The following is a 12,161-nucleotide window of genomic DNA, read 5'->3' as shown; positions in this document are numbered from 1 at the left end:
TGTCAAGCCGCCTGCCAATTTGTACTATGTCTGACCATTTCTCGGACTTCTCTCTACCTTTTTCCGTTAATTGAAAGAGAAACTTCGGAACAAGCGAGCCGACAAGTAGCAACAGAAGAACCAAACAAAGGTTCGTAAATATGCCAAGCGCCGTAATCGACGTTATTATAAGGTGAGCAGAGACTAAAATTGTCAAAGAAAAAATTGAGTGAATCGTTTTCACGCTCAGTCAAGAAGTGAGGAGAAACACTCGACTACATCTTGTGTTTCTCCCTACCCTTCTTTCGTGCTCTAGCCGCTTCCTGTGTGCTTTGCAACAGAATAGTGCACTATCTATTAATTAGCAACTCTGTTAATAAAACCAAATAATCTTACTGAAATGTTGCGGGTTACAATTTTTAACAACTTTCAATAGGTCACTGAGCGTTTTCCTCTCCTTAGAAGGGGGGAAGATTATTTTCCTGACGGTCACTGAAGTTTTTGCAGCTCTGAACACTGACCGTTTAAAGTTCCTAGGCTTTTAAATCAAGGAACGTGAGAGCTTTTCGTGATCTTGTAATCAGGACCAGCAAAAAAAAAGTTTGAAAGTATAACGCTTTATTTTGAATGGAAACTGAGTATCGAACTCTTAAAGCAGCCTGTTAAAATCAAGCTAAAAGAAGATTGCATTTTCACTTGAACTTGCTTTTAATGACAGTCGAGAGTTTGATTCCACAAAAAAAAACAGATCATAGTAACTGATCTGTTATCCATTCGGATCCTTTTCTTAATGCTTAGTGCAACATTATATGTACGAAAAAGTGCAGAAGTGACACCATCTTATATTTAAAGGCATTAGAGCATACCCAACCGTGTCTCGAAGACAGATGAGCGAGGTCTCCCTTTCTAAAGATTTCAAGTAGCATATTCTAACTCAATGTCATGTCTGTCGTCTCGCTCCTTGTGGTTGTACGGTAAAAATGGTATATATTTTGCAGCTTCGCAGTCACCAAGACGTTTTAAAAAAAATGGCAGATCATAGACTCTTATCGAGGCTGTTTGAGAGTTTCCATCGTTTTCATCTGAAATAGTACACCTCCAAGACTTGAGCCCGCGCTCCTCCAAAGTTCCAGGAATAGTGTTGTCTAGAATCAAAGCAGTAATGCAGCCTACTGCCATGCTCGTCTTCATCAGGACTGTCAGGATCTGGTCAACTTCAGTAACGCCTGAGAGGAAGTCAACATGCACGCTTTGTAAAACCACTCGATTACAGATGTTACACATTTATTTGATGCCTCTAACAGCAGTATTCAACTAAAAGACTTTTAAAAGGTGGGGATGATTAAAAGAACAATTCGAGAAAAGCGAAATGAATGCATGCAGGCAGGCCCCCATTCAAACCAGTTTGCAGCTGAGCTGGGCCAGTAATTGCCAGTAGATAAATACATTTGCAGGTTTGGGTAGTTCTTTGAAATTATATCAATCTCTAGTGTCCTCAGAAGTACGTGCTTTGCGTATATTGAAACGAAACTTCTCGAAACGACAACGAAACCGCTTTATAATAATTTTGGGCTAAATTACTAAAAGCTTGTTATGCGCATGTGCAGAGATACAGTCAAGACCAAGTACAACAATCCGAGTTCTAAAGCAGGAAAAGAAATTTACAAAGACGAATACCTGTGTCAATAGCGTTAGGATGGTTTTCCATATAGTGAGGTAGAGCCAATCCAAATACGATGGAAAATCCAACAATGAACAGGTTTCTGGAGGAATTCATGTCAGCAAATTGAAGATTTGAGATTCCAACAGCGGCAATCATTCCAAACATGACCATAAAAACTCCACCAACGATGGGGTCTGGAATGCTGACGAATAGAGCTCCAAATTTCCCGACAACGCCAATGATCATGACAATTATCGCCCCATACTGAATCACTCGGCGACTTCCAACCTTAGAAAGATAATAAAAGTAGTATCAAGTTTTGAAAAACTTAAGCCTGGTGAAGGATTATTGACAATGTAAAGTTAATGTGTCGTGAAAAGAGGAAGAGGGTACATGGAACGCTAAAAAACCCACGCAAAAGAGAAAGTAGCTTCTAGAATTGTGGCCTGACTTTCCAAAAATTCCTGAATTGGGGAACCAGCAAAATTCTCTCTCAAAAGTTGTAAATTGTAAACTGTCTAGCCAAAGTCACCCGCAAAGGATTGCAAAACGCGTTAGGGCATACTAATATGGAGAATAATGGAGAATGCGCTTCATAAATGCATCAATATCACCAGGCACACTTTCGTGGATTAGTTTTTCGTTCCCTAGAAGAAAGGATTCTTGATCGCTTGCGTCTCAATGATAAGCTCAAGTTTAACACAATTACAGCCTATCGTGTTGGGTGGCACAACAGCAACACAAAATGTTTCCCTTAATACCTTGGTGATTCCAATGGCCCCAATGTTTTCACTGTATGACGTTGTACCATTCCCGGTACCAAAAGCTCCGGCCAGAAGACATCCAATTCCTTCTATTCCAATTCCACGGTTGATGGCGTGTTTTGGGGGTGGAGGTGCTCCTGCCAATCTCGCGCATGCGTAGTAATCACCCACGGACTCGATAACGGATGCCAAAACTCCAGCGAGTATCCCAAAAACGCCTGCGAGACTGACGGTTGGCATTCCCCACTGACCTGAAGAGCGGTCAGCATTCACGAAGATTTTAATTACAATGTAACATACTGAAAATACTAAAATGAAAAAAACATTCTCCCGTCCTGCATCAATAAGCGCTGCTACCCGCGGTGTTGGGTGATTGTGACCCAATAAAAGCGCCGGCCCGATGAGCCACATGGCTCCTAAGTAGGAGGAATGGGGCAGCCATCGAAGAAAGCAATTCATTCCTGATTTTTTTTTACTCTTCCCTGAAAGTTTGATAGTAGTCCTCTATACTCCTGGGTGGAGAGAGGCAGTCAATGTAAGAGTAATGTGTTGTTGTTCAAGAGCAAAACGCAAGTTCGCCCAGCTCTCCAGTTCCGGCCTCTCGACCCAGTACCTAGCGCGCCATACATTTAGCCACAATGTCTACCAACATCCATGCGCATAAACGTGTAAAGAAAATTCCCCACCTGGGTAAGGAAATCTGAACCACTCTGCTTCTTTTAACACAGTAATTCTTGCATCTGTTCTTGCCTTGTACTGGGGATTGTTTGGATTAGAAGGGAATCCTCCTGCTATAGTGATGACAGCGCAGAGAGCCCACGATACTGCGATTGCCAGAATTATCTGAAAGAAATACGATGAAGAAAGAGAGGCATTATTGATCACGGACAAAGTTACTTTTGTCCGTAATCGTAATTACCGAATGAAACACAAATTGATGAAAGACGTGAAGCATGATAATCCTGTTATCAAAGCTAAGAATCTTTAACTTCTTCTTCACTTACTGGAAATAACCGGAACAAAGGGAAATGGCCAATCCTTAGCCCACCCCTGTAAGCAGGAACTGGAACCTTAACATTGGTGAGGTATTGTGAAAACACAGCTATGAAGACGACAGTCCTAAATCAACAGAGAAAGAAGAGAAAATCTTAACTTAATTAAATTGACAACAGACAGACTAAAACAGAGGCACTGCGAAATCAAACAATCAAAAGGAGCCATGAGCTATATAAACCCAGAAGGACCGTAGATACACTCACGTCATAGAGATTCCCCAATGATTCCCTGTCGGAGAAAAACAGTGAAACGTAGTCATCTTCTATTCTCTTTCTATTCGTTTTCTGAGTTAAAACTTATGAATGAAAACAGAGGAGCTAAAGATACTTGGAACAGAGATATAAGCAATTGATAACTTTTTCCGTGTTTAAATACTCTCACCTAAACACGTGGAGGATTAGGAGAATTCAAGAAAATTATGCAAACCTGAGACGCAGTTGAGGGTCAGCATAACTTTAGAGAATTCTTCCAAACCTCTTGCGATCCCGAGTGTTTAGATTTAAGCTTCGAATCCTCGGCAGTAAATTTGACAGAAAAATACCGTATTGTTTAAAATATGTGCGTTTTCGTGAACCGCTTGTTATAAACTTCCGTGTTTTTCTTTATTTCCTTGGGATCAGGGGGGAAGAAATTAAATAACTAAAACCGAAATAAAAATTTGCCAAATTTTTCTCCCTTTAAATATTTTGTATTTGTATTTAAAATTACTTTGCGAGTATTGTGAAAGCTTTGAGCTTGAAATTTTTCCAAGTTGTGCTGACAAACACGAAAAGTGTGACATCATAACTATGTTCAAATGCTCTCATCTAAACTGGCCACTTGACTAATGAGAACGGGCGTACTTTCTCGATTATTTTACTCAAAGCAAATATACAAACGTCGCCGTTATGAGTAAAGCAATTAAAAATGACGGCCTACCAAACTTACAGCGACATAATTCAGTTTAATCTGTAAACAGAGCCTTATGATTCACTTTAGAACCGCTCTCATTATTATATGTGCAAGTTTCATGGTCTGGGTACAAGAGGGCGTATCTAGTCAACGAGGAAAGGTCATATCACAAGATTTACCTATCAAAAATACTGATATTTCGTTGGTTATGGATGAAACATCCACGAGAAGACACACAGGGCTTGCACTGTCAGTATCTCTGAGAGCTCCATACAACTCCTTATAATAAAATTATAACGGAGTTGTATGGAGCTTTTTTAGCATTAGTCGAGGCGCAGCAGGTGTTGTCGCCTATGATCCTCGCAAGGATCATACATGACAACACCCGCTGCGCCACGACTAACGCTGAAAAAGCTCCATACAATTCATTATAATCAAATTATAAGGAATTGTATGAAGCTTTCTGGGATACTTACAGTGCAAGCCCTGTGTGTCTTCTATTGAATCGATTATTTCAATGTTTCATATTTACCTGCTTTGTCTGCTGCTACGCTAAAGAGTGCCACACCCACCAACGTGATCGTAGGTGCTATGGTCAGCGGTCCAATGAAACGAAGAAGCAAACCAACGAGGCCAGTGAAGCCGATAAAGATTTGAAATAATGACGAGACCATTATGGCGCCTTGGATCTGATGGAGAGCAGGAGATAATAGCAAAAGGTCAAAGGTTGAAATAAAGACACCGAAGTGCGCATAATACACTGCTTGTGTTGTTAAGTGGCTGAGTGTCTGACCGACCGACAGACCGGCGACCAACCGCCTGACAGACCGACCGATCGATTTACTGAATGATTCACCGAGCGACCGACTAATCAACTGACAGACTGGTTGATATATTTCCAGAAATATGCTTGTCAAAATCCATCAATTATAAATAAACACACTTAGTCGGAACAACATGTCAAAAAGACTACGAGCGGTTCTTTCATTCCGGTAAGTCCGTTGAATAATAAAATAAAAAAATAAATAAGAAAAAAAAAATAAATAAAAATTGTGGTAGCGCACCCCGCTAACATCAATTTATTTTTATTTTTTTTAATTCCTGCGACGGATTTCGCCGAAAAGGAGAAACTACCCGTAGTCTACAATGTCAAATGTTGGATTCATCAGTCACCTCTCTCATACGAGGCTTCCAAATCTCATTGTCGGTAGTTGAATTACCACCTCCTGTGAAGGAAAACAAGATGAAACTTGTATCAGAGATGATCCTCCGTGAAACACTACGTCTATTTCAATTTGAAGACAACATAAATGAAACAGGCTGTTTTCATGAAAATGTTACCACAGCAACTGTGAGTGATTTACCGTTTTCGAAATAGGTTTCAGAATGCTCAGATCCATAAAGGGACCCGTTCTCAAGGATTAACGCCGTGTAATGGTTGCAAGTTGTTGTCAAGCAAGCACTCGGAGAGACAACGTCCACTCGCGCCTTAAGAACACTTAAGTAAGGAGGAGTGTAAACCACTTGTGCCCTAAGAACAAGTGCGTTAGAGAGGGTAGATTGAAACACTCGTTCCAGGTTAAATCAAGCATCAGCGGGAAATTTTCTTCGGTTTTGTAGATTTTGTTTGTTTCCTTCTTTCTGCGCAAAAGACGAGTAGAAAATTGAAAAACACTTAAAATTTAACAACAAAGCTCAATCGATATTTTGATACGAAACTTTCTTATCTTGCCTTGAAATCCCAATTAATATAATCTAATTAGAAATACAAATTGAGGACAGGGACCGACGTTCCATGTGGAGTTGGACCACAAGGAGAACTGAGTTTACAACACGAGGACGAGGTGTAATGGTAAACCTCTGTGAAAAGAGATACAAAAACAGATCTTTTCATTTTTAACTGTTCTCAGTTTACCAACTCCTAATGGGCAACTGGCATAATATCTATCGCAGGTTCGTATAAAAAAGACCATATCTACTTCTACTGTGAGATTTAGTTTCTACTTGGCTTCGTTTAGAGGTTCTCGACCCAGTTTCTCGGTTAGTTTCCAAAAATGCGCAACTAAACTGACCTTCAGTTTTGGGGCAAGTCCACTGCGGCAACGACAAGATGGCGAACGTCGGAGTAATAAAGGCAAATGTCCCACCTTGAACGATCGGTAGTCTTGTGAAAATAAAGAATTATCATGGCTGAGAAAAAGATTTAAACAACCGTTTTCTGACTAATACCTTGTTTTTTAGTGGTTTGCGCGCAGCATTCTAGGCCCCGGTTATTCGTAGGTTGGATAACGCTCTTCACTGGATGAATCTCTACCCGGTGGATAGCGCAGTATGTTTCACTTATCCGGCCAATAGCAGTTTATCCGTTAGATAGCGTTATACAAGCGGGCCCAGACTAAAATTGCTGGAGCCATTCAATGCAAATAGAGTAGTTTAACCACTGGACACAGGCAATAAGATTTAGTATTAGTGTCACACGCTAACTGAAGGCTTCCCCGTTTTCCACGGTGTACAAAATGAACCATTGAATTATGCATGTAAACTTTATCACACAAGAATCCGTTGTAGCAGAATTGGGCGTTTCAGTTATACCTTCCCAATCCCCACAATTGTGTTATGTTCATGTAACGAACCATTCAAACTTTTTCGAGAATGATCAAAAATGTGCTTATGTTATAAAATGGTATACCTCACTCCGACAGTGCTTTGTAGCAAGGTTACAAATCCAGAAACAAAATATATGGTACTCAGTACTTCGCTTATGACAAGTGGGTTATCTGCGAAACACATTGGACCACTGATGATGAAGGGAATGGCCAACGTTGATCCCAGCATGGTCAGGAAATGCTAAAATAACAAGAAAACGAGTAAAAACTCGATAAAACGAATAAACAAAGACTAAGAAAGCAATTTTTATTATAGGGTGGTGCACTTATATCGAGGACCTGATTCATAATGCATGTCACTAGCGTGTTGCCATTCGAGACCAAAAAACGACCACGAGGGAGAATAGAACTCACCAGCCCCCTACCCCTCCCTCCCAAGTGGAACATGCTCGTTGAAAACTTGGCAGATAACCCCTCTTCGACCTTCTCCCCAACCCCCTTCCGGTGACGGGACTAGCACTGTAATCTCCTTGGTTTGTAGAAAGTTTTGTAGGGCGGGGAGGGGTAGAGGATTTTGGGCCGGGGGGGGGATCTCATGGTTTTCAGAGGGAGCGGATGGGGGATACGTCGACGCTAACAGAGTATAAAGGGGGGCATAAATTTGTCGGCCAATTACCTGCCAATGAGGGGTAATCATAAGAACATAACATAGCCGTATGGGTGGGGGGGGGGGGGTAAGGGTGAAATCAGATAAATTCCATCGTAACACAAACAAAATCCTCTAACCCTCCCCGGTCCCGGTGAACGGTCCCTAACAGCCCAACAGAACGAAATAATTTGGATATATCAACAAAGTTGAAATGGTAAATTGGCCACCGTAATTATTACAAAAGCTGACGTTTCGAGCGTTAGCCCTTCGTCATTCGCTCCGACGAAGGGCTAACGCTCGAAACGTCAGCTTTTGTAATCATTACGGTGGCCAATTTACCATTTCAACTTTGTTGATATATCCAAATTATTTCGTTACTCCCACCGACGCAGCCCCAAACAGTTTCTTTCGAAACTATCAGCCTTTATTCAACAGAACGAAAGCTGTTGGGCTGACAAGGAGCCAGAAGGAAAAAAATTCAAATGAAAAAAACAAGGAAACTATTTGAAAAGCAGTAATATGCAAGTGATCAAGTGGCGGTTTATCGTAGCTCTGTTGCCATGGGTTGAGAGAAGAGCGCTTATTGCCATTGGCTGAGAGAAGGGCGCACTCCAGCTTCCTGACCAATGACAGACCAAATTTTTCGTGACCGAACACGGTTTGAAGTAGAGCAAAACCAAAAGAACTGCGGGATTACTTTTGACCCTTAATTGAAAATTACCTCATTTGAATGCCTTTTACCTGAAATCCAAGCAACGAGCATATATACCACGGCGGATTTTCGTCAATAAGGTAACTCAAGCCAAGAGGTCTCTTTTTCTTTGCGGTCTCTAACTGCGGTTCAGCATTAGGCACGGATACCTTGGAATGAAGACCAAAAGTTCGATTAATAATACTGGGAAACAAAATGTTTTGTTCCTAGAACAAGTTATCTAATTTAAAATTCATTTCGAAGAACGGAAAGTAAAAGTTATTTACCTTTAAAGTCATCCTAAAGAAAGAGGTCTTGAAGGTGCTAAATTTAAAATGAAGATGAAGATATTTTGATCGGGAATTCGACATGGAGTCAACTCAAAAACGAAAATAACAAAGGGTTGAAAATTTAAGAAGAGTAATTTCCAGGAAATTCCCGTACTGGATCGATTCCTGTAGGTCATGCAAGCAATCCTCTTCCCTATATATCGATCAAACAAACATAATTGAAACATTCTAATATCCAACTACAAATTGTAGTTGACGTAGAAACATCTATCTTCATGTCAGATTCACGATCACAGTAAGAAAAGGTAACAGGAATTCTACTGGTAAAGTAAGACCGCCAAAGAAATCATAGAAAGTGATCAACTAGCTTATTATAACTTTTTTACTGAACGGCTCATATTAATATATCATTTCCATGCATTTTCCCAATACCAATGTAAGGAAGCTCTTATAACGCTTTCAGGTGAGATCTATTTTTATCGTTTAACAAGAAAGAAGCCCCTTAATTTATTCATGAATATCTTTTTCTTGAGAGACGTCCGCAGAAGGCTTAACCATCGCCTAATGTCGTGAGTGAAGGCATTTCTGAATGACAAAGAAATTAGCTTTGTTGACGAAAATGACTCAGGAAAAATGTAAACGGTATTTCCTCAGCAACAGTTCACAGGGCGGAAACTGTGACATCTGATTGTGACAGACTTCCTTTATTGACTAAAATCAAGTTAAAATAACTTGTTTCGTGAGAGGCTATGGACTGACCTCATCTTTTTTATCGGTGGAATGGACACATTGTTAGTTTTTTTCAGAGGGTTATATTTTGGGATCCTACAAAGGAGCGCAAATTAGCGATATTGTTTATCGAGCCCTCGGGTTTAATTTCGGTGTTTTCGCCAAAATCGACCACCCCGGGCTGTTGGTGAAAAAATTCATTTATCTCTTCAACCCTTCTCTACTTTTAGATTCCAGAAAAGCGAGCCGACATTTTTCGCGGGGTTTTGACGAAGTGTTCGCTCATCAAAAATACTGGTGAGCTATTTTAGCAACGCGTGATATTGAATCGCATTAATTCCCGTTTATTTATGTTCATCCCTATCCAAAATGTTAAAAAAAAATACGTTTGTAGCCTATTGGGATGATTAAATAGCGCTAGTGCGAAGAAACCTTTAGCAGCGCGACGTTCTAAAAGACTTCCTACAGAAGACATTATTCAAAGGAATTGGTGTGTTTACCAGACTAATGAGAGGTTTTCAAAGGTTTACCCGACTAATGAGAAAACCAAGAAGGAAAAAGTGGAGAACAATTTTTTATCGACTTCCTTGACAAATGCCACGACCAGTACTAATAAATACTCTCAGAGGTCGAAGTGAGTATATATAAACAGTCGAAACCCTTTAACTGAGGGACCCCTGCTCAGACGACAACCTCGTGATACGATAGACAGTTCTAGTATTCCCTGGGGAAAGCCCATGACAAATTGTCTCAAAAATCAAAACAAGCTTACGTGGACCTGAGCCCGTTACACGTACAAAGTCATCACAGACTCTTTTCAATAAACTGCGTGTTGTAGTTTTACTTCTTTTGGAGAGGTGATGAAACCTCTAATTGACCACCAGTCGATGTCCTTAGGGCCGTAACTGTATGTAGGCGATCTGTCATAACAATGTTGTCCAACTTTGTGTGCAGTTAACAACAGTGTCTATCAAATACGATGGGTTTTGAACATTAATTTCCTTGAAACTGTCAATATCATTCCTTGCAATTCAATATAAGTTTTTGGTAGAGTCCCCAACAAGCCTTACGGTACATACTAAGACACTTTAATCAAGTTTATGTACATTTGTAGGTATGTTTTCAATGCCAGAACCGCGATTTTTAGACAACAAAGGCTGTTTGTACATTACCAACAATTTAGTTGGATTTTAAGCTCTGTCTTCCTTCTTTGATATTTCACTTCTATAAAAAGTGCTATTTTTGACATAAGTAATTCAACACACATAAGGTCATCTCTCATGGTCTCCTCAATGGTTTTATTGACGAGGTTCAACTTTACCAAAAAATATCAATTAATTTTGACCTTTCAGCACGTTGTACTAGAGGACAATTTTGACCCTGGTGGGAATCCTTAACTTAGTCGAGGAGAGTGAAGGGGGTCGAACATGGCGATTTTGAAATTCGATTTTTTTCTTTTTTTTCTTTAGCATAACAACCAGACAGCCTGATACGCAGGCAAGAGGGGTCTGCATCACGCAGTGAACAGGAAGCGTGTCTCAGAGTAATAAGTCACTACCGTGGAAGTTTAGAGCGGCTACAACACGAAAGGAGTAATTTTGTTTACAGGGCTCTGATGCCTTCATTTTCATCGAGAACCAAATGGATCACCAGCGTCACTAGCTTAAAAAAAGAACAAACTAGAATAGGAGATCTGGCAGTTATAACTTCACAACTCGAGTTTATTCCTGATCAGAAAAACCCCTTTGATTCAATAAAAGTGGCTAAATTGAACTCTAGCACCGCAGGACTCAGTGCAGGCCAAAAGACCATCAAGAACAGCTAGTTTCATTATGTCTTAATCGTGTAGCATTATGGACACTAGGAGCCCCGACCCTATAGGCCATGAACATCACAATTACATGTAATCTGTCGCTGGTGACTAACCTCGATGTCTTGTTTTTCGTTTCGTTCCATTGCTCTCACACACCCTGGCCTTGATGATTTCCTTTGAAACACAGCTCTGGATGAAGGACTCCCGGTTTATTGCTGAAAGGTTGCATGATCGTAAATATTCAAAGTTTCAGCAACTGGACTAATATTTGTAAATTAAATCAACAAAAAAATGTCAGATGAATGAATTAAGAGTTTTTTGACGCAATCGTTCTCGAATCACCATGGATAACGCACCAAAATAAACTCAAATTCTGACCGAATAATATTTGCTTGTTAAAATATTGAAAGCTTGAAGGAAGGCTTCACTCTAAAGCAGAAAGACTTCATAACTCCGTACCTCAGTCAGTTTATCGAATCTTCTCTCACTCTCGCTAATCGGCTTCGTTGTTACAAACGGCAGATTTCCCAAGTTCTCTGGGGACTCGGTGACGGAATATTCAAAGTTAGCTTACTTGTCAAAACAGCATGTCAAAGCAGAAGTTGTAGAGTGTTTGTTTAATGTGTTTTCAATTATATTAACTCCAGCTCACGCATTCCAATTTTAGATGAAGATCAATAAAGTACGAGTTGAAACCGTGACCATGAAATATTTGGCCGACATTCTTAAATTTCGTCGTTCGCCATCGCTTTTTGATTGCTATTCTAGTTTGTCTAGGTTTGTCAGTGCCTCTTATATGTTTTATATCTCTTTTGTGTCAATATGTTCTCTGAGTGCGTGTAGTGTTGCATGTCGCGAAAACAGACTCAAAAAACAAAGGCGCTGAGTCATAGACATCTTCTCCCCCCCCCCCCCGCTTAGTTAAACTCAGTTTACTCCTCAATTGACACAGATCCTGAAAATTCAAGATTCAAAACCTATGACATGTACATTCATTTCAAAGAACTTAAGCGTATATTACAATGTATAT

At 40.2% G+C, this 12,161-nt stretch overlaps 1 protein-coding gene across 3 annotated transcripts; it reads right to left on the bottom strand.

Annotated features, from left to right (window-relative positions):
- Nucleotides 1-577: 577 nt before the first annotated feature.
- Nucleotides 578-11,974, bottom strand: LOC111328523 (solute carrier family 23 member 2). Of its 3 annotated transcripts, none has more exons than XM_022932984.2 (13): nucleotides 11,591-11,974; nucleotides 11,245-11,346; nucleotides 8,350-8,469; nucleotides 7,043-7,200; nucleotides 6,426-6,517; nucleotides 5,527-5,579; nucleotides 4,886-5,042; nucleotides 3,666-3,690; nucleotides 3,411-3,525; nucleotides 3,093-3,249; nucleotides 2,404-2,657; nucleotides 1,657-1,930; nucleotides 578-1,205 (listed from the first exon to the last, which is right to left on the bottom strand). In XM_022932984.2, exons 2-13 carry the CDS (start codon nucleotides 11,272-11,274, stop codon nucleotides 895-897), a joined length of 1,746 nt encoding a protein of 581 aa, XP_022788719.2. In that variant the 5' UTR covers nucleotides 11,275-11,346; nucleotides 11,591-11,974; the 3' UTR covers nucleotides 578-894. The 3 variants fall into 3 exon arrangements, with proteins under 3 accessions (XP_022788719.2, XP_088598090.1, XP_022788718.2); XM_088741964.1 differs by lacking the exon at nucleotides 11,591-11,974 and adding an exon at nucleotides 8,587-8,623 and having other exon boundaries at nucleotides 11,245-11,376; XM_022932983.2 differs by lacking the exon at nucleotides 11,591-11,974 and having other exon boundaries at nucleotides 11,245-11,400.
- Nucleotides 11,975-12,161: the final 187 nt, after the last annotated feature.

The sequence above is a fragment of the Stylophora pistillata genome, chromosome 12 (genome assembly GCF_964205215.1).
Source record: "Stylophora pistillata chromosome 12, jaStyPist1.2, whole genome shotgun sequence".
Lineage (NCBI taxonomy): Eukaryota > Metazoa > Cnidaria > Anthozoa > Scleractinia > Pocilloporidae > Stylophora > Stylophora pistillata.
The sequence above is the reverse complement of the archived record's forward strand: the minus strand, read 5'-3'. Positions and strand labels throughout refer to the sequence as shown.